Genomic DNA, 21,637 nt, shown 5'->3' with positions numbered 1-21,637 from the left:
CGTTCGAACGTGTTCGCAAGTACGTTCGAAAGTACACAAAAATACATTTGAATGTACTCGCAAATGCGTTTCTTGAACAAAGGTGACAAAATAAACACAAGCACATATTCACACACACGACCTGCCTCATGCCACAACTGATGCCGAGTCACTCGACACAGAGTGGCTAATGGTTTAGCTCGCAAAAAGCCAGTCAACTCTACATTGTGGCTGGTCAGCAAAATTTAATCAGAGTTTTAACTTTCTTAACTGTCATCCAAGTGTCAAAGTAAGTTAGCCCCTCTTAGTATTCCTATTTCTGTCGATTATGGGTGTTTCACTTGGGTTTTGACACGTGGGAATGGACGATGAGAACTGCCGCCGTTTCAGCACGTTTCACATCAAATGAACGTTGCCTTGTGGTTTTCACGTTTCCCTTTTTTCATACTTGAAAGGCAACAAAAAGGGTGAGTAGAGTGTGGGTTTTGATTCAGAAGGGATTCCCACACAAAGTTGAAATCATTCTTCCATTCAGACCTATATTTGTTACTATGCCAGGCTTTGTGAGATATTTTTGTATTTGTTAGTATCGTGTGATGACATCATTTTGCCACCATTTAAAAAAAACAAAAACAATAATTTTCATTTTATTTCTTGTGATAATTTAAAAACATATTTTATTTACAATTCACACACACACACCAAGAGAATTGTTCAACAGGAATGGAGGAATTTCCCATGCCTGTGCAATTTATACCAATAATGTTTCAGAAAAAAAAAATGCACCTTTTGCTGAACTTAAACTCATCCACCCATCCATTATCTGAATTTTGCAGTGTCTCACAGCCCTCCTTATTTATGAATAAGTATTGGTAATACTGGCCTTGTTTTACTTTGTATCAGATTCTGCAGTATTACAAACCTCAAGCATCCACCTTTGTTATGATAGTAGGTATTGGTGATACTGGCCCTGTATCGACCTGGTATGGGAATGATACCTTGGAATATTGCATGCCAGTTTCCCCTTTGATGATCCAAAAGCATCAGTATCGGTACGATTGACTATGTATTGAATTGGTATCGTCTATGTTGCAATTATTGCAGTATTGCACACCAGGTTTCCTTATTAGCGGTATCTATTCTGTATTTCCAGAACTTGGAGATACCAAACAAGGATTGCACACAAACCACATGGGCATTGAGGATACTGGCCCTGTATTTGGTTGATATCAGGTTGATTCCTAGTTTTACATTATCGCACATCACTGTCATCAACATTATTATTAAAAAGTACCACCGTTTTTCTCTGTACTTGTTATTGGGCACATCACCAGTTCTTAAAATATCGCACACCATGTGTCTTTTATTTTGGTCCACACACTCTCACACACACACACACACACACACACACACACACACAAACATGTTTCTTAGTCAACAGTGCAATCAACTTGTAATGTGTCTTACATTGTGTGTTTGTGTCTTTGCACGGTAACAAGTGCACGCAACCACACACTTACGCATATTTTGTCCTCAAACAGCACATGTGGTTTTCAAGTGCTCACATTTTCTTCCTTTAGTAGTCCCAGGTCGAAAACGGCCAAATACCACATCATGCAAGTACTTTGTAGATGGTTTTTTTTTAAACCCATAGATTTTCACTTCCTGGCTGTCCATCACCATAGCAACAGAATGATTCTACCCTTCAGCTGTTTTTCTGAGACAGACACAGCCATCAATGTACACCAGTGGAACGGTGTCATCATGAACTAGTCATTGACACAGGTCTGTATTGAGTCTAAATAGTAGAACGATACGAATCAATACATCGAAACCCAACAATGAAGCGAAACCTCAAGATTGCTCATATGATTCATATCAGCAAACGCGAGGCCTTTCAATTTCAGTTCATTTCCATCAAATATGATGTTTAGGATTTACCGTCTGCTGTGTTTTAGTTGCTTTCGGTTTCATGTTCACTATTTATACGTACTTTTTTTTTTCTGCTATCGCTCAGCAGAGTTCAAAGGAAAAAAGCGTAAATGCCCCGTCGGCCACTAAAGAAATATATATGAGCTCACTAGGCTGTTTGAATGACAAACTAGGAACCAGACAGGGGAGTTGACAGCAAAGAAAGATTTGGTATTGATCCAATACCAAGTAAAATCCACTGATTCTGATACTTTGGCATATTTAACGTGGATGCAATTGGTGTGCCATTCTGTAAGATTTGGTATACATCTACAGTAATTCCAAGTTAGAGTCATCATTAAGTTGGATGCCAGTGGTGTATGATACTGAATCTCCTAAATTCATAAAGGGAGGGGAGCAGTCCAGACTGTCAGATGGGATCAGGCTCGAGCTCACCCCCATCCCTAATGAGGACAAGCGTGACAAAAGATTGATGTTGAAATAAGCTCCAGGTGAGTTTCCAGAACCTGGAAGATCAAAAAGGCTGCTCTCGGGGTCGAGGTGAAACCCGAGGAGATGTTTTTCGTCTGTGCTGTGATTTGACCGGCGTTCAGTGAGGCATTGAGGAATGAGGGTACGTATGAGTCGGAAATGGGTGTCGGTTTTCGACTCGGTCACATCTCAATGCAAAGAATGTTGTACCTTGCCCTGCTGATGGCTCATCTATTGAAGTCTGCGCCTCAGTCACCTGGATGATGAGATTACTGGACCACAAAGCCACTCGTCTTGCGCTGACTCCTGCATCGTTCCTTCACTTCCCTCTTTCTCACGCTTTCATTTGCGCTTTCACAGCTGAAAGGGCAGTTGTTATTCCGCCTGTGTACCCGCTGTTATCAGCCAGACGGCGGTTGGGCCGGGCTTCGTTGGCTGAGCCCACGCAGCCCAGATCCTGCTGCAGACGAGCCCACACCCACAAAAGCACACACCAGGTGTTCCCTCTTTCTTTTGTTTTTTGGGGGGTGTTCTTTTTGTGGAGCAACCTGATATTAAGTGACATGTCTCCAGATGATGCCACCATAATCACATTCAGACATTACCGTGTTGGAATTAAAAGAGCAAACAAGAAACAAAATGGTAATTCATTGTCGTGGTCAGTTCGGAGTTTGTCACTCAGAGCTGCCATAAAGTTAGCTGCAATGTTTGCCAGCCGCCTTTTATTGTCTCAGTTCAGGCTCATTCTGAAAGCATTAGGAGAAGATGGAAAACTTGTTTTTTGTTCTGACAATGAACCATGACCATTACGCTCTAAGAAATGTAATGTAATCTATTATTTCATGATGTTGTCTGGTCTTCGGGAATTTCAGAAACAGCACAAAAAAAAAACTCAAGGAGGTAAGTTTTTGAGCAAACAGCTGGGGAAAGTTTCCACAAAAAAAAAAAAGACATGAATTTGTGAGTAGCAAACCGTGAACAGGTGGGGCTTCACTATGCAGTTCATTCACTTTTCATTCCAAAAGTGTGCAAGGTAGGTTAATTGAAAACAGACAATTTTCCATCGGTGTGAACGTGAGTATGAATGGTTGCTTGTCTTTATGTAACCAGTTCAGGGTGAATTTTGGGGGGCCCTTGTGAAGGCCCTCCTGACCCCAACGTGCAATAGGCATAAACGATGTGCAAGGGGCGTAAAGTTTAGCTGTGAAGTTTTAGGTCTTTAACAAAGGTTTAAAAAAAAACAGCACACAACAATACCACAAATAATGTCTCAATGTGGGTTTTTCATATCGGACAATATTTTACATCATTACCAAAAGACATGTTTTCGCACTTATCCACCACCCTGACAAACAAACAAAACAGAAAAAGGTCAAAGTCATCAAAAGGTCCTCCAAAGCCGTTCAACGTTCCTCAGATTCAGACTTTGACCGTTTTGAGCTGCTTGTTTGCTCCCTGTCTGCTCTGCAGCCGCTCCTTTTACATCTTGACTCATTGACAGCAAGTTAAGTCGCACACGGATGTACAACAAAATCACTCCTGAGTTTGCCCTTCAAAATAAACACATAATCTTCAGTGATAATTGTAATTCATGCAATCCGCTGTTTTGTATTTCAAGCCATTAAACTCGTGATAAATTTTAACAAACATTGATCATACACGAGACCACAATACCGCCCGAAGTTTTCCGCGTACAAAACTATTTATTTTGACAGTCTTAACCGGAATCTCTCTTGTATGTAAAAATCAGATGACAAAGAGCGGCTCCACCTTGACACCTCGCGCCGGCTGACAAGACTAACACGGACCCGGGTAAAGGCTCCATGTGAGTGGCTAGTCCACGCAGCCCGCTCGGTCTTTTCGTGACACTTTCCATTCCATAAAAGGTATTCGATAGACAGTACAGTGTTTTTTTTTTAAAATATACGCGAAAGAGAACAACAGGTGGGCACGAGTCGAGTCTTCTTTTTTTCCCAAATTTCTCCCTTAAACCTGTTCTGGCTTGTTGGATGGACTGAATCATCATTGGAGCGGGGAGAGCGCCAGAATCCAGCCGGGTATATGTTCCTTCTTTTCAGGGTAATTTTGCTCCTCCCGGTGGATTTGATATTTCTCATTTTCGGATCTTTAAACCGCTTTTTCAGTGATTGTACGTGTGAAAACTCTTTGGAGTGTACTGGGGATTGACGACTGACTGTAGAACTGCCCTAGGTAAGACATTCGAATACTTTTTTTATAATCACTAGTTCTAGATTAATAAATGAAAACAAGTGCGATATTTCATGACGTCACTTTACGGAAAAATAAAATGAATATTCCGAAATAGTAAACAAATGCGTTATTGGAGTCATGTTTGTTTCGTTTGGTTTTCGAACCCCTTGGGAATTACAGTTGTTGGTTTACCGTTTTAATCATTATAGTGAAAGCCAGTTGTGAGTTTTTCAAACGGTGGGGGACCACAAAATGGATTAGTTGACAACCCACAGCGATGTTTTTTAATGTATACATTAATAGTTTGAACTCAAAATAAACTCCAAACTATGTTCACGAACCACTTATGTCATTTCAAACTCATCTTACAACGTTATCCTTACAATAAATAGCTTACAGGTAGTTTGATTTTGAAAGAATGCACAGGAAGTTCAAGGACACAGACTTCGCAACGTATTAAAATACCACTTAATAATCTACTATTGGGCATTTTGTAATCCATCTGACTCAGTAATAAATAGACACAATTTTTTAAAATACATGTCTAACAAAAATAGATGGGCTATAACTTCCGCTGGCGTTGAACAGCTAGTTCTGTAAATGTCCACAACTGTCAATAGCAATGTGGACCTTTCTCTGCATCATCTTGAGAAGTTTCCCAACCTGCTTTTTGCAAGGAGCATCACCTGCTTGTTGGACCTCGACTGGAAACTTAAATCACGCTGCAGTTCGCTGTCAAACTGCCTAGTTATAAGCTATTATTCATTATGGTGAGTGTATAAAAATATAAGCATATGCACGAATAGGTGCGTTTTTCAGCAAATAGCTTTTAGTTAGGTTCCACAGGAGAATTTGCAAAGGTGGAATCACAAATTGGCAGGAATTCACTATATTTACAGTCCAGTACTGTACATCGGGGTGCGTTATATATTCACACTGAAACTTTGGGGAAACCCAGAATTACCACGAATAACAGTTTTGTGACAATAATAGCAATTCTTTTCTTCAATTAATGTGGGTATACATGAAAAGGAAGGCACTTGAGTGTCATGTTAGTGATCTCATGCTGTGGTTTCCGTGCAGTGAGGCGCAATCAAAGGTTTTCACTCGTCACTGATGCAGTGAACGTGTGAAATGTCCGCCTTGCACGAAAGTCTCTTTGGTGAGAATCTAAGGGCTTTCTTTGACATTTTTGCAACACTTAAGTGGCCTCAACAAGGGGTGCTCAAACAACATAAGAATAATGTATGGGAATTTAGTTTTACCTGTGCCGTAATCCTCACATCTTCACAGTTTGCCCTCCACCTATTCACGCCCCCCCCCTGACCCCCATCTATATTTACTCAAAAACATAACCATTCACATTGTTTTGTGAGCTTTCTAAAACACCCCAAAATGGCAGACAGATGACAGTAAAGATATCATTTTAACCAGGGGGTGCACAAAAGTGGTGCACAGGTGAACTGACAATCTGAAATGTTCATTCGATGATTCCAAGTGGAGGTGAGAGAAGAGGTGCACTTTGTTCCTGAACACACTGTGAAATGCAAATAATGCAACAGACGTGTCACCCACCGCCTTTTGTGTTGACTCAATTTTGCATAATGAGGAATAGAAAGCCCCCGATTGCACTTTAAACTGCCTGACCCCCCACCTAAGGTGACAGTAGAGGGTGTGTGTCTCTGTGTAATGAAGGCTTCATAAAATGCTGCCCTTTGTCCCTTCATGTGTTGTGCTATTGATTTATTCCCAGCCCCAACAGAAATGTCCACTGGTTCCACCTGCTCCTCCAATTTCCTTAGCTCACATCTCCATGGTGATAGCAAGAATGCAATATACACACACAGCCACACACACACACACACACACAGCCCCCCCCCCCACACACACACACACACATACGTAGCCTAGGGAGCATTCCAGCCATCCTCTTTTTTTTTCTGCAGGGACTTCACCTTGAGCCTCTGTTCGCGCTCATTCCCGCATTTCCTTACACGAAGCACTCTTTCAAGTGTTGCGAGTCCCCACAGGCCCTCGGCGCAGGATATGAGAGTTGCCGTTTCCAGGCTGCAAAGCTAACTCGTCAAACCACACCGCGCCACTTGGCTTCTCGGATTGTGCGCGAGTGCAACAATGCCTGCATCTTATCTTGCTCTCGCACAACATTGATGCGACGTGCGCATTTCTCACAGTGCAAGCGATAAAACAAAGTTTCCACACCAAGATGATTCTTTTGCCACATGACCCCATGTGAACGGGCAAGTGCACAGGCATTTTTGTAAGAAAGTGTTTCCAAAAAGCTCACTAACTGTTACTGTAACAATGGAGCAATGAGATGCATTGTGTAGGCAGGTGGCATTTGCAAAAATCAATGGGTGAGCGGCTACCGTATTGACACGGTGCCTCCATGCATCCTAAAGAAATCACGCATCCGAGAAGATATGTAAATCCACTTCTGGGATTTGTATTTCCGTATTATAATAACATGATTCGGTACGACTCAGCGTTGCATAACAAAAACCTTTGTTGGTGTTTTTGTGGGTCTGGAATAGATGAGTGGCATTTCCATTCTTTTCATGGGGAAAGACAATTTGAGATGAGTCTTGAGTTACGAGCGTGCTCATGGAAACAAATTCAAATTGCAAGTCAAGGCACCGCTGTACAATGAAAGCACATCATTGTTGTTTGCACTGTTTGAAGCTACATAGCTAGCTTTATATCGAACAATGAAAGGGCGGCATGGGTGTGTGGGTGCCTTTTCACTCCACTCTCAAACAATCCAAAGCGGCCGGTGACCTCTGAGCCTCATTCACGCAAGCTGTCAGCACAGCTCAGTGGCGGCGAGACAACAAAGAGCATCGATTGTGTGCCCATTTATTCCTCCGTGCTCAGGCGCAGACACACTCAAAAGGACGGGCCGACATGGATAAGCCGATGCCGGGAACGTCTCTCACCGCCGCCCGTGCATTTTCCTTCTCGGCACGACGTCACGTATGTGCGCTGTGGCAGCCAGGAAATGGAAGCCCGAGTAATGCGACAAGGAAATTCTCAGGCTATGACTACACAAAAATTGTGTCCTGTTTATCGTCTTGATGTGATTTTACTCGACGCCGCCTTTGGTTGCAGTAACAAACTTGTCCTAACATGGGGTCCTCGGTTTATGATCGTCCCAACATCCGAGGTTTCGAAATTAGAAACAGTGCATTCTGAAACAGTCTGCTAGGCATCTTAAAGAGTAGCTGGTCACGTAGCACAATAAGGCACACTCAGTAACCACTATACATCATGTTTTTTGGTTCTTTTTCTTTTTGCTTTTATTATTATTTACTTCCCAAGGTTTGAAATAAGCGTTTTCACATTGCAGTTTGTGGGTCAAAATTGTAATTTTGAGCCTCATTAAAACATATTGAAGAGCCAAGCTGTTCATCACATAGTTTCCCCGGACCACGGATTTTCTAAAAAAAAAGCTTCTCTGGGCTGCATGCGTGCATGTTAACGTAGCGGCAACACACTTATCTCACCTATGCACGAGCTCCGTGCTAAATTGTGTCTCCTAGCTTCTCTTCCCCTTCCGTGACACGCATGCTGTTAACGTCTGCCCTCGTCATCAAGATGACAACCCTCGGCTTTGGTGTTCCACGGCATGAGTCATACAGCCATCTGAATAGGAAGCAGCAATGCAAAAAAAACATTCTTACTGGAAAACACCTGACTGGCGCAAAGGTCAGAGGTGCGCGTCTTGTGGCACTTGAACGCTACGCTGGTCACGTTTCAGAATGAGTGTAAAAACGCTGCGCGCGCCTGTTTCTGCAGGCACGCATGAGTTGCCAAGTGAAAGCAGAGGGGGGAATTCTTGAGCTGAAAGGGACACAAACAATAGTGTGCGCATGTGTCTTTGTGTGTGCTTCGGTCCGAGTGGGGGCGTCTTTGCGCATGCGTGTCTTTGTGGTTGTCTTTGTACGCATGTGTGTGTGTGCGTGCGTGTGTGTGTGTGTCATTGTGTTTGTGTTGTGTGTATGTGTGTCGTCATCTGTCTCTGTGGCCGTGTCTTTGTGCATTAGTGGGTTTCTTTGCGTGTTTGTGCTTGTGCGTGCATTGTGGTGTCTTTGCATGTGTGTGTCTCTGCGGTTGTCTGTATCTGTGTGTGACTGTCTGTTGTTGTGTCATAGTGCACATGTTGGTGTCTGTGTGTGTGTGTGTGTGCGTGTGTGTCTGTGTGTGTGTGTTGTCCTTATAGTTGTGTATGTACATGTCTGTGTGTGAGTGTGTCTTAGTGTATGTCTGTCTTTGTGTGTGCATGTGTGTGTATCTCATGGGTGTGTGTTTGTGCATGCGTGCCTGTGTGTCTTCGTGGATCTCTTTGTTTCTGGGGTTGTGTGTCTTTTATGTTGTGTTATTGTGCATTGAAGTGTGTGTGTGTGTGTCTTTTATGGTTGTGTCTTTGTAAATGATAAATAGTGTGTACTTGGACAGTAATTTTACCTCCACTTTGCTTCCTAAAGCACTTTGCAGAGCCCCACATCCATTCATGCGCATCTTCATGCGCTAATGGGAAGTCCGTGTCTTTGTGGGGGAGCTTGTGGTGTCTTTGTGGTTGCGTTATTGTGCCTTCACGCTTGTGTCTTTGTGGTTGCGTCTTTGAGCAGGTATGTTTCTGTGTCTTTGTGGTTGTCTTTGTGCGTGCGCTTGGGTGTGTTTTTGTGGTTGCGTCATGCTGTGTTCATATGTGTTTGTGTGTCCGTAGACTGTCAAAATAAAGTTGGGTGTGTTCAAAATTTCCAGGCAACACATTTTATATAGCATTTTAAATTTTGCTGTTGTGAAAATGGGGTTTGCCATATTTTACAACAAAGAAATATGTTTACAGAACTGCTGTCCCTTGTATTGATCACCCGACTTAACTCAGCACATTATTTTGGAGCAAACAACTTGGTTGCTTTGTTGTGGTAAGAAATAGAAACGTGAAATAAAATAAAGCTGTGTTTGTTTGTTTTTACGGTGCACATCTGTCTTTGTGGCTGGTGTGTGTGTGTGTGTGTGTGTGTGTGTGTGTGTGTGTGTGTGTGTGTGTGTGTGTGTGTGTGTGTGTGTGTGTGTGTGTGTGTTCGTAGTTATGTCTTTGTGTGTCATTGTTGTTGTGTCATTTGGTGTGGGCTTCACAATTAATGACATTTCATTCATGTTCACAATTTTGGCTGCCGTGATTAAATGAACGTGATGGCTGGCGATTTTAGCATTCGAAATGTCAATCAAGCATCAGGAGTGAATGCCTGACTTCATTTCACTGCTTAAATTACAAGCTGCAGGGGCAGCCCAAAGTCACTCGACAGCATCTGTTGTTGGACAGCTCAGATTTAGGGCAAATGGCAATAGTGTAAACGCATATGTGTTTAGTTAGCACTTGGTAAAATGTACCTTTTGGGAGCATTAAAAAAAAAAAAAAAAAAAAAAAAAGATTTCCAGTAAATGACAATGCCCTCCATTATGCAAAACGATAGAGCTTATCATTTTGGCCACAATCATGCAGCCGCCCTCGGCGAGTTGTTCCGAGAAGAGAGCAAAATGCAAATAGTGACGCTGCCTTGAAGCACAAAAGCACAATTCGTTATTGTGCTCGTTGTGTACGGGCACACAGGCACAACCCTCTTCCTGTGCCACGGGTGTGTCAAATATGGGAGGCTGCGCTTGTACACAGTAGAGAGTTGTGTCGCCAGGACACTGCTGGCTGTATGCTTTGGCCGGATTGACACGAATGTGCTACTTTCCTCAGTGCATCCTCTTCATCAGTGCGCCGTCCCAACTAGAGCGTCATCCTCATGTTGAGGCTCACTCGAGAGTAGCGGAAGATGCCAGTGTGAGTCACCGGCTGGAGTTGGCTTGAGACGGAGCGATAGGAAAAGCAAAGCGGTTAGGCAGTCCGTTTGTTTGTCGTGACACAGGAACCAATGGTGCCTTGCTTTTCTCCATTTCATTTGATTGTCGTCTTATCGCTCGTTCCTACCGACTGCTGTCAGGCTGCTGAATAAAAAAATAAATAAAATGATGTGAAAAACAATTGTAAATAGCACAGCCACTTTATCTATATTTATATTGCACTTCTTTGAGCGGTGTAATGCAAACACTTTGTTTTTCTTCTTTCTTCTTTCTACCCACAATCTTGCTGCTGTAGACTGTAAATTTCCCCAGTGTGGGACAAATAAAGGATATCTTAATCTTATCACTCTGAAATCGCATCTAATTAGGGCCCGAGCAACAGGCAGAACGAAGCGCCCCCTCGGGACCCATCCATTCATCTTCTGCACGGTTTACCCTTCAATCTTTACATGCTTCCATTAGGTCAGCTGACAACCACAACTACACTTATGACGCTCAGATCAACGTGTCCATGACAGCAGGCGAAATTTGAAATTTGCTCCCTCACTGTAGCAAAGGGATCAGCGTGTGGATGCAAAACTCTTTTCTTTTATCCATCCATCCGTCCATTTTCCGATCCGCTTGATCCTCACGAGGGTCGCGGGGGGTGCTGGAGCCTATCCCAGCTGTCTTCGGGCAGTAGGCGGAGGGACACCCTGAACAGGTTGCCAGTCAATCGCAGGGCAGAGACGAACAACCATCTGCACTTGCACTCAAACCTAGGGACAATTTTGAGTGTCCAATCAGCCTGCCGTGCGTGTTTTTGGAATGTGGGAGGAAACCGGAGTACCCGGAGAAAACCCGCGCAAGCACAAGGATCGCATGCAAACTCCCTTTGTTTTGAATGACAAGTCCATGGAATGACCTTATCAACCAAGGTCATGATATACTGTATAGTAACCCATTTGGTTGCACCCTGCAACCTGATAACACCATAAGCTGTCCACTGTAGTAACCGCCGTCCCTGAAAGGCTTAAAGGATCATACACGGTTCTCTGGTCTTAAGCATGGTTGAAAGAGGACTCCCCTCTTTCAATATTATCCGTCATCGTGTATGATATAAAATAACCAGAAGAGACTCAAATCGGGAAAGTTGTACTCAATGCAATGTTATATCGTTAAAGGGTGTACCACATACACACTTTAGCCAGAATTCGCATGGCAATCAAGTACGTTTAGGCAATATCAGAACAACGTGCATTCACCGGTGCCTGTTTATCACCCTGCGGCAGGTGGACTTGACTTCTCCGATTATCAAGTGTGCATTTCAGGATACGTGGCTAATAAACAATGAAACTGTCTGGCTGCGGTTCCACCAGTTCCTGTCTGATGCTGTCAAGGAGAGCAGTAGCAATCACGTGCTCCAACAGCATGCAAGGCCGGCAGCCCCGCAGACTTTTTGTCCTCTTTAAAATGTGACTTTCTGGGATGGAGTAATTTGCAGGGGAAGTGTTTCGTTTGCGCATACGTGTGGTTGACTCGTCATATTCACATGATATTAAATGTGGGTTTTTTTGAAGGGGGGGTCAGAATATTAATGTAACTAACCATGCCCAGATTGCTGAAAGTTTTTCAAGGGCCAAGGAAAACCATGTCTGCCATCTAAAGAATCGCAGTGGAATTAAATCCCCCCCAAATTTTGACTGCTCGTGTTGACGTTTTCTCAGCCTTGTCACTTTCCCCGCTACATTTCTCCCCGCAGAGGTCCTTCCATTTGTTCCGCTCTAGTATTTCCTGAAAAGGCCCGTGTCAGTCTCTTCGCTGTGGTAGAAGAAGATAAACCTGTCGAGGGGTTTTAAAATAAAAAGGAAATCGTTGGAGCATGCGTGCGTGTGCGTGTTCAAGTGGAAGAGTGTTTCCATTGATAAGACTGCACTGTGTGTTTTGTGCGTGAACTCTTATATTCCTCGATAGCGATGTCAAGATAAAAACGTAAGGCCAAAGGATAAGAATCGTATCGTTACAAAAACGTTATTCTGTCAAACCTGTGCAGGCTCGAGATAAGGACGTGATGTATTAGGAAGGACATAGAAGGAATTCAGATTCTATTGTCCGCGTCGCCGTATGTCGCTCGTGAGCTTTATTACTTGCTGGATTGGACATTTTTTGTTTTATTGCATTGCAGGTTACACAGATGGAAGCCCCACTTGCTAAGCGTCTGGCGGGATTGTCCGTCTTCATCTTCCTCCTCTCTCAAGGTAAGACATCCTCGCACTTTTTCAGTGATGGAACTCACTGAGTACAATTTTTTTGTTTCTGTAAGTAGATTTTTCAGGTGGCTGTAAGACACAACCTTTTTTGGGGCTAATATGGGGGGAAAAAACACATACAAGTAAGGTATATTTTTCAGTTGCGATCATGAGCTAATGTCGTATTTTTGCTACTGGCTTCACAATGTTAGCATAGCTCTGGGAATGTGTGATTTGGGGAATGTGCATAAAAGTTTGAGCCAATGTTAAATGGCTCTTGATTTAAAAAATAAAACATTGAACATGCAACATTGCGCAATGTTATCAAAGGGGGTGTTGTACATACAGTACAAATTCATTTTTACTTATTATTTTTAACAGTGGTTACTAAAGTGGACAGCTTATCAGGTTACAGGCTGCATGAAAGGGTTAAATGCATTTCAGAGTCTGTGCTTTTTTCCCCTTTTACTTAAAGTACTGGAATTGAATCAGTACTTGTACCTTTACCAGAGTTTTTTTTTTTTTTTTTTTTTTTTACACAACTATCTTACTTTGGCCGCCTTTTGTTTGATGTGAACCTTCACATTCAGTGTCATGTCTCCACATAGTGTCATGCGACCGAGATCTGCACTTTTGCGGCACCTGGCGGCACGGCAACCATCCACTGAGCCTAAACTTCGACATCTCACCCGGGTGTGGTCAGATCATCATAGCGGCCGATGAAAGCTCGCTGGCTGTCCGCGGGCAGATTGCAGCGCAATGCAGGCGCTCCGGCACGCACCAGCTCATCCGCCAGGCGCTCGACTCGGACGGGCAGAGTCGCTTCTGCTTGTACTGGGAGCCGCTTCAAGACCAGTTGAAGTTACAGGTAACTGGAGGGGCTGGCGATGACATCATTTTCACCATCACAGTTGTGGATCTGACATGCATTATATTGATCATGGGTGAGCAAACCGTGGACGGTGAGAAATTTGATGTGGCCCCCTGAAAATTCACAAACATTATCAAAAGTGCTGAAATATTACAGTTACAATGTAGCCATATTTTTCCATAACATTGGTTTCTTTTTTTCCTTTTTAAAAAAAAATAATCTCGAATAATTTAGACCGTATAACAGGGAGAATCTTTTTTAATTTATTTATTTTGCGAAAATATTCCAACCCCCTGTTTAAGACCAGAGGATACATCTGCCTTGTTTTGAGTCGTTGCGTGTCAGTGAAATGGCCACATGACTCATTCCACATTGTTTTTTTTTTTTTTATTGTCATCATTAACAACATCCTGAGGCCTGATGATCAAACGTACAAAGGACTCACCAGAGGATGCAAACCACACATTCGCAAAAAAACAAAAACAAATATAAAATAAAATAAGAAGCCTCAGAAATGGATGTGGACTCACTGAAGTTGTTGCTTAGGTGGGCATGAGGAACTTCACGCTTTGCTGGCCCAGCGGCATGCCCGACTCCTGTTGCACGTACTTGTCGTACGGCTCCAACGCACCCGAGGCCACGTACGGCATCGCAGACGGGCACATCGAGAATGACATCGTCACTCGTAAAACCCTTACGGCCTACACCTTTGACGGGACCGCTGTCAAATGCGGTGAGATACGGGGTGCATGTTATTTATCGATCATTATTCAAACCTTTACAATGGCATTTTTTTAAAAGTCTTATTTTTGTGTTTTTGTAGCCACCTTCTGTTCCAAGCAGAGCAGTGGAGGCGCCCAAGTCCATGTGTAATTTCCTCCCTCCGTTTCCTTTTAATGTGTCTTTTCATTTTAACATGGCAGCTATTTTAATGTCAAAACACTCCCCTGTATGATTTACTTGAATAGCTGAGCTGACAAAAAGGTAAAAAAATATATAATAATAACCTGGCGAGTACTGATAAAAGCTTGGGAAAAATCTGAGTTACAGCTGGAATGACGTGAAATGAAGTGTTGTTTGCGTGTGTATGTGGTTCTGTGCCTAGGACTGACCAGGCTTCTGTGGAGGCCCTGTGTGCCCTCAGCTCAGCGGTGGAGCTCAAGGATGGCTTCAGAGGCATGAACATCAACTCGCCTGTGAGTCAAACACACAAAAATGGAAGTAAGAGCTTGATGCAACCGTGGATGTGATGAGAAGATGCACAAAGTCAGAAAACACGCTCATGGGCTGTTGTTTGATCGTCGCACTCTGTGCCACCAGCAGATGTGACGCATCCTCCCCTCTGTACGATAGCACCACCTGGTGATTAAAATGAAATTGCAGCCCGCAAGTTAGCCTCATGACAGCTTGTCACTTTGTAAATTCATATTTATTTTTGATATTCTCATCTTCATTTTGACTTGATTATTGTTTTTGTAACACTGTCATATTTAAAAAGTTCTTACTGTTCTTACTTTTTATTACCGTACTTAATCATATTTCTGGGGTTTTTTTGTTTTCCAGCGTGGGAAAGGCATTGCCCCAGAGTCAACCACCCCCACCATTCACCTTCCCCCAGCTTTGAAGCAAGCTGCCAAGAACAATAGCAAAGTTGTCTACACCTTCTTCAAAAACAACTCCATTTTCCAGGTGAGTCCCGGCGATAAGACACCATCATAAACTTTACACCAGTCCAGTACATAACATGGTGCTGCTGTGCAATGTGCGCGTGTTTCAGGAGGGTCTCAAGGAGGTAAGGGTTCTTGATGATGTGGTCGAAATCTCCGTGGGTAACCAAGTCATCCAGAACCTGACTGAGCCAATCAGGATTGGCTTCCATCATGATGTCATCCCTGTAAGTTTTGTGTGCGTGTGCGTGTGTGTGTGTGTGTACGAGTGTGTGTGTGTGTAGTGCCTGCAAAGTTAAATCATAATACACATGATAAAAGCTTTTTTCCCCTTCATTCCAGAAAACACATTCAAGGACATGCGTCTCGTGGGACACTCGGAAAGGTGGGAGAAGCATTATCACTTCATGCGCTGTATTTCCTCAAACAGTGGCCTCCCTCTCATGGTGGCTTGATCAAGGCCTTACATCAAATTGTGTTTTTACTTCAGAAATGACCTTAACATGGCATGTGATACCATCATGTGTTGCAGTAGTTGGCTGTCTTTACCAAATTGGCATAACGGTAATGTTTTAATTATTAATCATTTGTTTTCTTCTGCTGATTTATTATTATTTCATGATAATTATACACTTAAAATCTCCCAAAATGTGCTCTTATTGTTGTTTTTCTTACATACAAACTTAAAAAATACTTTTTAGATTTAAGGGGAAAAAAATCCAAGATACAGTGTATGCCTTTCTAATTCAAACTTTTGAGAATAAATAAAGTCAATGAAAGCCTCCCCTCCTACACCATTTGAGGAAATATGGAATCGTTTCCCCATTTCTTCTTCTTGAATGATGCAGAAGAAAGTCTTGAGTGTGGATTTTGTGTGTATAGATCCGATGAGGGTGAAGTGGTCGGTGGAGGGTTGCAAGACGCAGCAGAGAGGAGAGAAGCACACCGACTGCCTCTGCGACCACCTGACCTACTTCACAGTGCTGGTGGTGAGCCATGCACATACATGTACTACATACATCCACGAAACTACCGTACTCGTGCCGACTTGCAGTACTTAGAGACACTTCTGCTTCCAACAACAGCAACTGGAGCCTCGCCCCGTGCGCCATCTGCTGGCTTTGACTGTCATTACATCTCTGGGCTGTGCCACATCTTTCGTCAGTGGCATCGCTCTAATCGTCTTCCTCTGCCGGAGAAGGTCATTTTTACAACGGAACATTAAAAGTGGCGTGTGAGAAAGATACATGAAATGTGATCACCCCCCACCCACCCTGTCCTTCAACAGGCGAGCTAAGGATCCGTCCACTCCCATCCACCTGGGCCTGGCTGTGTCGCTCACCTTTCTCAATGTGCTCTTCTTCTTCACCGGCGTCCTGGCCAATGCAGGAGGCCAGGAACTGTGCGTCCTGATCGGTGCGGGCCTTCATTACGCTCTGCTCAGCGCCTTTTCCTGGATGGGTATTGAAGTGTTCCACACCTTCTGGCTGGTCTACGTGGTGTTCAGACCCTCCCCAAAACTTTACGTGTGGAACCTGGTCGGCTTCAGTGAGTGTCCGTGCTCGCTGGCCTCAAAAGATTGCTGGAAAAAACAGGTTGAGTGATATTTTAAACGCTCCATAATTACATTTCAGTCTTGCCTGCCATACCGGTCGTTATCCTGGCCAGGGTTGATGACATCTACGGCTTGAGGGAGGTGGCGTCCAGTGAAGACGAAGACAACCCGTTCCTGATGTAAGCCTTGGTTCAGAAATGTCAAAAAATGTGAAATATAAACAGTATATACAGTGGTGCCTCGGTATGCAAATGACACGACTTTTTTGGGAGTATTTTGAGATACGAGCCGTTCAGCAGATTTCGGGCTTTTAAGATAAGATAAGATAAGATTTACTTGAAAGCTTCAACTTAAGATGTGAATTTTGTATTGTGGCTGCAAATTTTGCATCACCCTAAGAAGCAGTTTAGCAGATAGAGAACATTTCTTCTCAATAGACTTCAAGCTATTTAATGTCAATTCCTGTTATGTGTATTCAGTCAAACTAACCGCAAAGCAAAGAAAAATATGTATATTTAAAAAAAAAAGAGCAAACATCTTTTCCCTCGTAATAAACCTGAATTCTAATGTTTATTTCATGAAATTTGGTTAATTTATTTCCAACAGCATATTTGCTTTATTTCATAACATTTCTCTTGGCTGCGCTGCTTCCAATTGTGTATGCTAGATTTTGTTTCTTGCAGATGCCAAGTACGTGACAACTGAGGCAGAGCGGGAAGTGAGTTGTAACAAAGCAAGCTTCCTCGGTGTTGCCAACTTGACCACCTTCCAACCCATCAAGCGACATATTTTTTTCTATGCGTTAAGCAACAAATGTAGTGACTTTTTGTGATGTAATTGGAGATTCTGAGACTCCCTCCAGAGCAGGAGATGTTCCCCTTGATGCTCCCGCACTGTAATTGAATGGCATGTGTGAAGCCATCCATTTCTCCTTCTCTCAACACCCGTGCCGCCCTACAAATAGTGATAAAAGAGGACTACATCTGAATGTGTAGATAGGATTTCAAGAGATCTTTTTTTGTCCCTCATGGGCTTCCATCATTATCTCGTTTTTCTTGTGTCCAGGTGCTGGATGAAGCCCAACCCCACGGCTTTGCTGGCTCACCACCTCACCAACACCACCATGCTGGCCTTGCTGGTGTCAGCAGGCCTGGTGATGCTCCTCCTGGTCTACCGAGAGATTCGCACCCGGGACGAGTGGCAAAACAACCGCGTGGCCTTCCTCAGCATCTGGGGCCTCAGCTGTCTGTTCGGCACCACCTGGGGTCTGGCCTTCCTCGACTTCGGACCTTTCTCAGACTTTATCCTCTTCCTCTCCTGCATTCTCAATTCCTTCCAAGGTATTTCACGAAAGGAGGCAGGATTGGGACTGCATTTGCTGGTTTTTTTTTTTTTTGTGTTTTTTACAGGAGGTCCAACTAAATATAGTCAGTCATGAGTGTTCATGTTGCCCAAAGGGAGCAGCAGGCTATTGTATCAGTGTGGGAACGCCCCATTGAGAGAGTGTAATCGAGACTCACCATGCCGTTGGCGCCTGGCAGAAGAAAGGCTACTTCCTGTCATGTGCTTTGACACACTAAAGCGCAGCATTGGATCCATTCTAAATGGGGATATGATAGTCCTGCACTACTTTGTCTATGGTGTTAAGACCCACAAAAAAGTCTCATGCTTGTAAAGACACAGGAGGTTAGCCATTTTGATTTGAAACAGCCATTTTAGTGTCCGTTTGGCCAGAATTAAAAAATTGCCAGATAAGGCTGCAGAAAGTTGCGCAAATTCACCCCCCAAATATGGTTTTGCTTTCCAATGTGAAATTTCGTGAGTAGACACACAAAACAGTCTTTGGCGGTCAGCAAATTTGGTTGAAAGGAGACGATATAGTTTGATCTTGGCCAGACATGCTCAGCTTAAGACCGCTTAGCATGTTTTGAAAATTGGTTCCCCCAAGCCAGTTCAACTTGGCATCATGAAACTTGGTAGGGATGCCTATCATAAGAAGACCCACAAAAAAAAATTATCACACCCAAAAAGACACAGGTGAGCCATTTTGGTTTTGAAGCTGCCATTGCAGGTTCATTTTGGCCTGACTCAAATTTTAGCTCGATAGCGCTTCTCAGAATATTTTGAAACTTCAGCCCGCAACACCCTTTTCACTCAGCAACTGGAAATTTGGGGGCCATGTCGATCAAAAGCAGAGCCACAAAAAAATTGGTCAGCCATTTTTGTGTTTTTTTTGTAGCTATTGCACGGTGTACTTGAACACACATTTGTCCGATAGATTTTTTTTCCCAATACTAAAACTTTACCCGCATCTACTAAACAGATGGGTGACCCATACCTTGTTCTTGGATTGTCATCCGACTTTTCCCTCTGTCTCGTAAATGGCCTGAAACCGCTGTGTTTTCTGCAGGCTTCCTGCTGATGCTGAGGTTTTTCATGCTGGACTGGATGCGCAAGCACGCGGTGAGGATCAAAGAGTCACCTGCCAAGGTTTGTCACATGCCCACGTCGCCGTCCACCATAAGTCAGGAACCTCTGGAGCCGCTTTGTCCCCGTTCTTGAGGCCTCCCCCGCTTTACTATACACAAACGTCACTCAGGTAAAACCGCCTCCATGCCGGCCCGGAGCCTGGACCTTCCTAGAACACCTAGACTGGCTCTAGTTGTATATGTTGTATTTTTTTGTTTTTAACTTTAAGCTGGAAAGTAATGATCAAGCTTTATTTCCAGACAGAGGAAAGAAAGGTTACTGCACTGGTATTTCCTCTTGACTGTTTGATGAACCATTTCTGCGTTGGACCTTAGCTATTGTAATTTTTTTTTGTACAGTTTTCAAGTAGCACTTTAGCTCTTCTGTTTTTGTATGACATGCTTGTGTGGGAAAGGCTGGATTGTTCAGTTGACCGTCAACTTTTCCTGCTTGAATTATTTTTGATTTGAAACACAAAGCTGTTTATCTTTTGTCTCCATTTTTTTTTTTTTTTTTTTACTCACACAACTTGGAGATACTGAACATGCCTTCCTGTTGGACACAAATGCTGTATTCCACTGTAGTGACTGGAGATATTTACTGAACTGCGGTGAATATTGGGTGGAGGCCTTTAGTTTCATACTGGACAGCCTGCGGTACAAAAGCCCCATTTGAAATTGTTTTGTTCCTCGGTGAAAATTATTCTCAGGGCCAAATAAATTGTCTCTGGGTTTTTTTGTTTGTTTGTTACACCATCTAAAAAAAGAACGTTTTAGTTGGCCACATGGCTGTACGTTTGCTTGGCAATTTGGTGTCATGAAGCCTTGCCTTAAAAGACACAAATGGCAGACTACCTACAATAACATTTAAAGTGACATTTAAAAGTCCCTCCAAGCTTTGGCTTTACAGATGCCACATCTGCTCTGCAATGTGTTGTGGTTAAAAGACCACTGGCATCGGATGTTAGTGTGCAGGTAATAACGGTCACCGCAGTTGTCTATTTGACGTGCGGGTGTCTATTACAGAAGAGGCCACTGTTTGAGAAATTACGGGAGACAGGCACAAAAGTTGACGGTCCCGTTAAAAGGGGAGTCAATGATGTTAATAATTAAATGTTTGCCTCTTTATCATGTATTCATTCACCAATGATTACGATGAAAGCACAAAATGGAGGTGACTGTTTTGAAAGAAGCCCCCAAATGGAGCAAAGACTTTGAGAGTACACGTTGCTCGAATATGAAAACAAACAAGTGTTTCACATGACACGTTACACAACAGGAAATGTTCATTGGAGTCATCTGCTTTGTATTGACAGCCTGGTTAAAATCGTTTCTTTGGTACACCCAAAATGTGAGTTTAGTCATTTTTAGTCTGATTAGTTTTAACATTACTGTAAATGCACACAAAAAATGAACAAGAATAAGCCCAGCAGAAATAAGACGTTTTTGTTCAGCGTTTTTATAGTATTTGTCCCTCTTTTTTTTTTTTACTTTTCCAACCGTTAACTATGAACCATGACATAAGAAAGAGATTATGTTGAAAGTCTTGTTTTGACTTGTAAAAGTGACACATTGAAGTGGTGTGTTTTTGAAACAAATCCTGATTTTACATTGGAATTAATGTGACCTACCAGCAACTAAGTGAATTATTAGCTACTGTGATGTTTGCACTTTTTTATCTCTGTATTCACCACGCTATTGTTATTCAGGTTGTTGTGTATATTCGTTTTTGTTGTTGTTGGATGTACAGTAAATGGAGCGTGAAAAGAAATCATTTTGAGGAATAAAAACACTCATGAAAGTGTGGTGCTTGTCACAATTGTGTTTCCTATGAAGTATAAAAGTTGATCTTGCTTCCTGGAATTGTCACTGACATTGCTGACTTGACAGCAACCTCTGAGCGAACTTAAGTGTGTTATTTTTACCCCCCACTTTATCTACACTGTCAAGTATAGCGGACATGCTGTGATAAAACTAACCCCTAACTCTCACAAGCACACACATGATGGCTGCCAAGGCTTCCAAGTCACCTGACTGTGACCTGAAGAGCAACTTCAAGTGCAAAATGGTCCTGGGCTTGATAAGTGGATGCTAACACAGTGTTTTGCACCACCTGTGACACTTTGCACCAGCATTATAATTGCAATGACCGCCATTACTTGGCACCCTTGATCATTGCAGGACTACTCTAATTATTTGCCTTTTCTTCACATGGTAGTAGCAGCTATCTTTTATGCGATACTATATATTCACTCAGTCAGTTGGTAAAAAAATAAAAAATAAAAAATGCGGACACAGTTCCAGGATACATCCACACGTAGCCATTTTTAGAGGGGTCAAATAGTGAGCATCAATCGGATTCTTGTCTTGTTTTTGACTGG

The 21,637-nt window shown here is 43.0% G+C and overlaps 1 protein-coding gene across 1 annotated transcript; it reads left to right on the top strand.

Moving 5' to 3' along the window:
* Positions 1-4,169: 4,169 nt before the first annotated feature.
* On the top strand, positions 4,170-21,062 carry adgrg1 (adhesion G protein-coupled receptor G1). The gene is made up of 16 exons (XM_086107596.1): positions 4,170-4,439; positions 4,527-4,593; positions 12,632-12,704; positions 13,304-13,563; positions 14,113-14,299; positions 14,390-14,435; positions 14,672-14,762; positions 15,130-15,255; positions 15,344-15,460; positions 15,576-15,618; positions 16,116-16,222; positions 16,319-16,434; positions 16,522-16,781; positions 16,868-16,967; positions 17,854-18,128; positions 19,199-21,062. Exons 3-16 carry the CDS (start codon positions 12,641-12,643, stop codon positions 19,348-19,350), a joined length of 1,944 nt encoding a protein of 647 aa, XP_085963722.1. The 5' UTR covers positions 4,170-4,439; positions 4,527-4,593; positions 12,632-12,640; the 3' UTR covers positions 19,351-21,062.
* The last annotated feature ends 575 nt before the right edge of the window (positions 21,063-21,637 follow it).

Source organism: Hippocampus guttulatus, chromosome 3 (genome assembly GCF_054856545.1).
Source record: "Hippocampus guttulatus isolate MCC_2025c chromosome 3, RoL_Hgut_1.0, whole genome shotgun sequence".
Taxonomy (NCBI): Eukaryota; Metazoa; Chordata; class Actinopteri; order Syngnathiformes; family Syngnathidae; genus Hippocampus; species Hippocampus guttulatus.
Note: the sequence above shows the minus strand (reverse complement) of the source record. Positions and strands in the feature narration are given on the sequence as shown.

Excerpts from the sequence above, each read along its gene's own strand:
- adgrg1 (XM_086107596.1), top strand. The coding sequence starts at position 12,641 with ATGGAAGCCCCACTTGCTAAGCGTCTGGCGGGATTGTCCGTCTTCATC. Across the intron at positions 15,461-15,575 it reads TCCATCATGATGTCATCCCT|AAAACACATTCAAGGACATG; the intron begins GTAAGTTTTGTG and ends CCTTCATTCCAG. Across the intron at positions 16,435-16,521 it reads GTCTTCCTCTGCCGGAGAAG|GCGAGCTAAGGATCCGTCCA; the intron begins GTCATTTTTACA and ends GTCCTTCAACAG.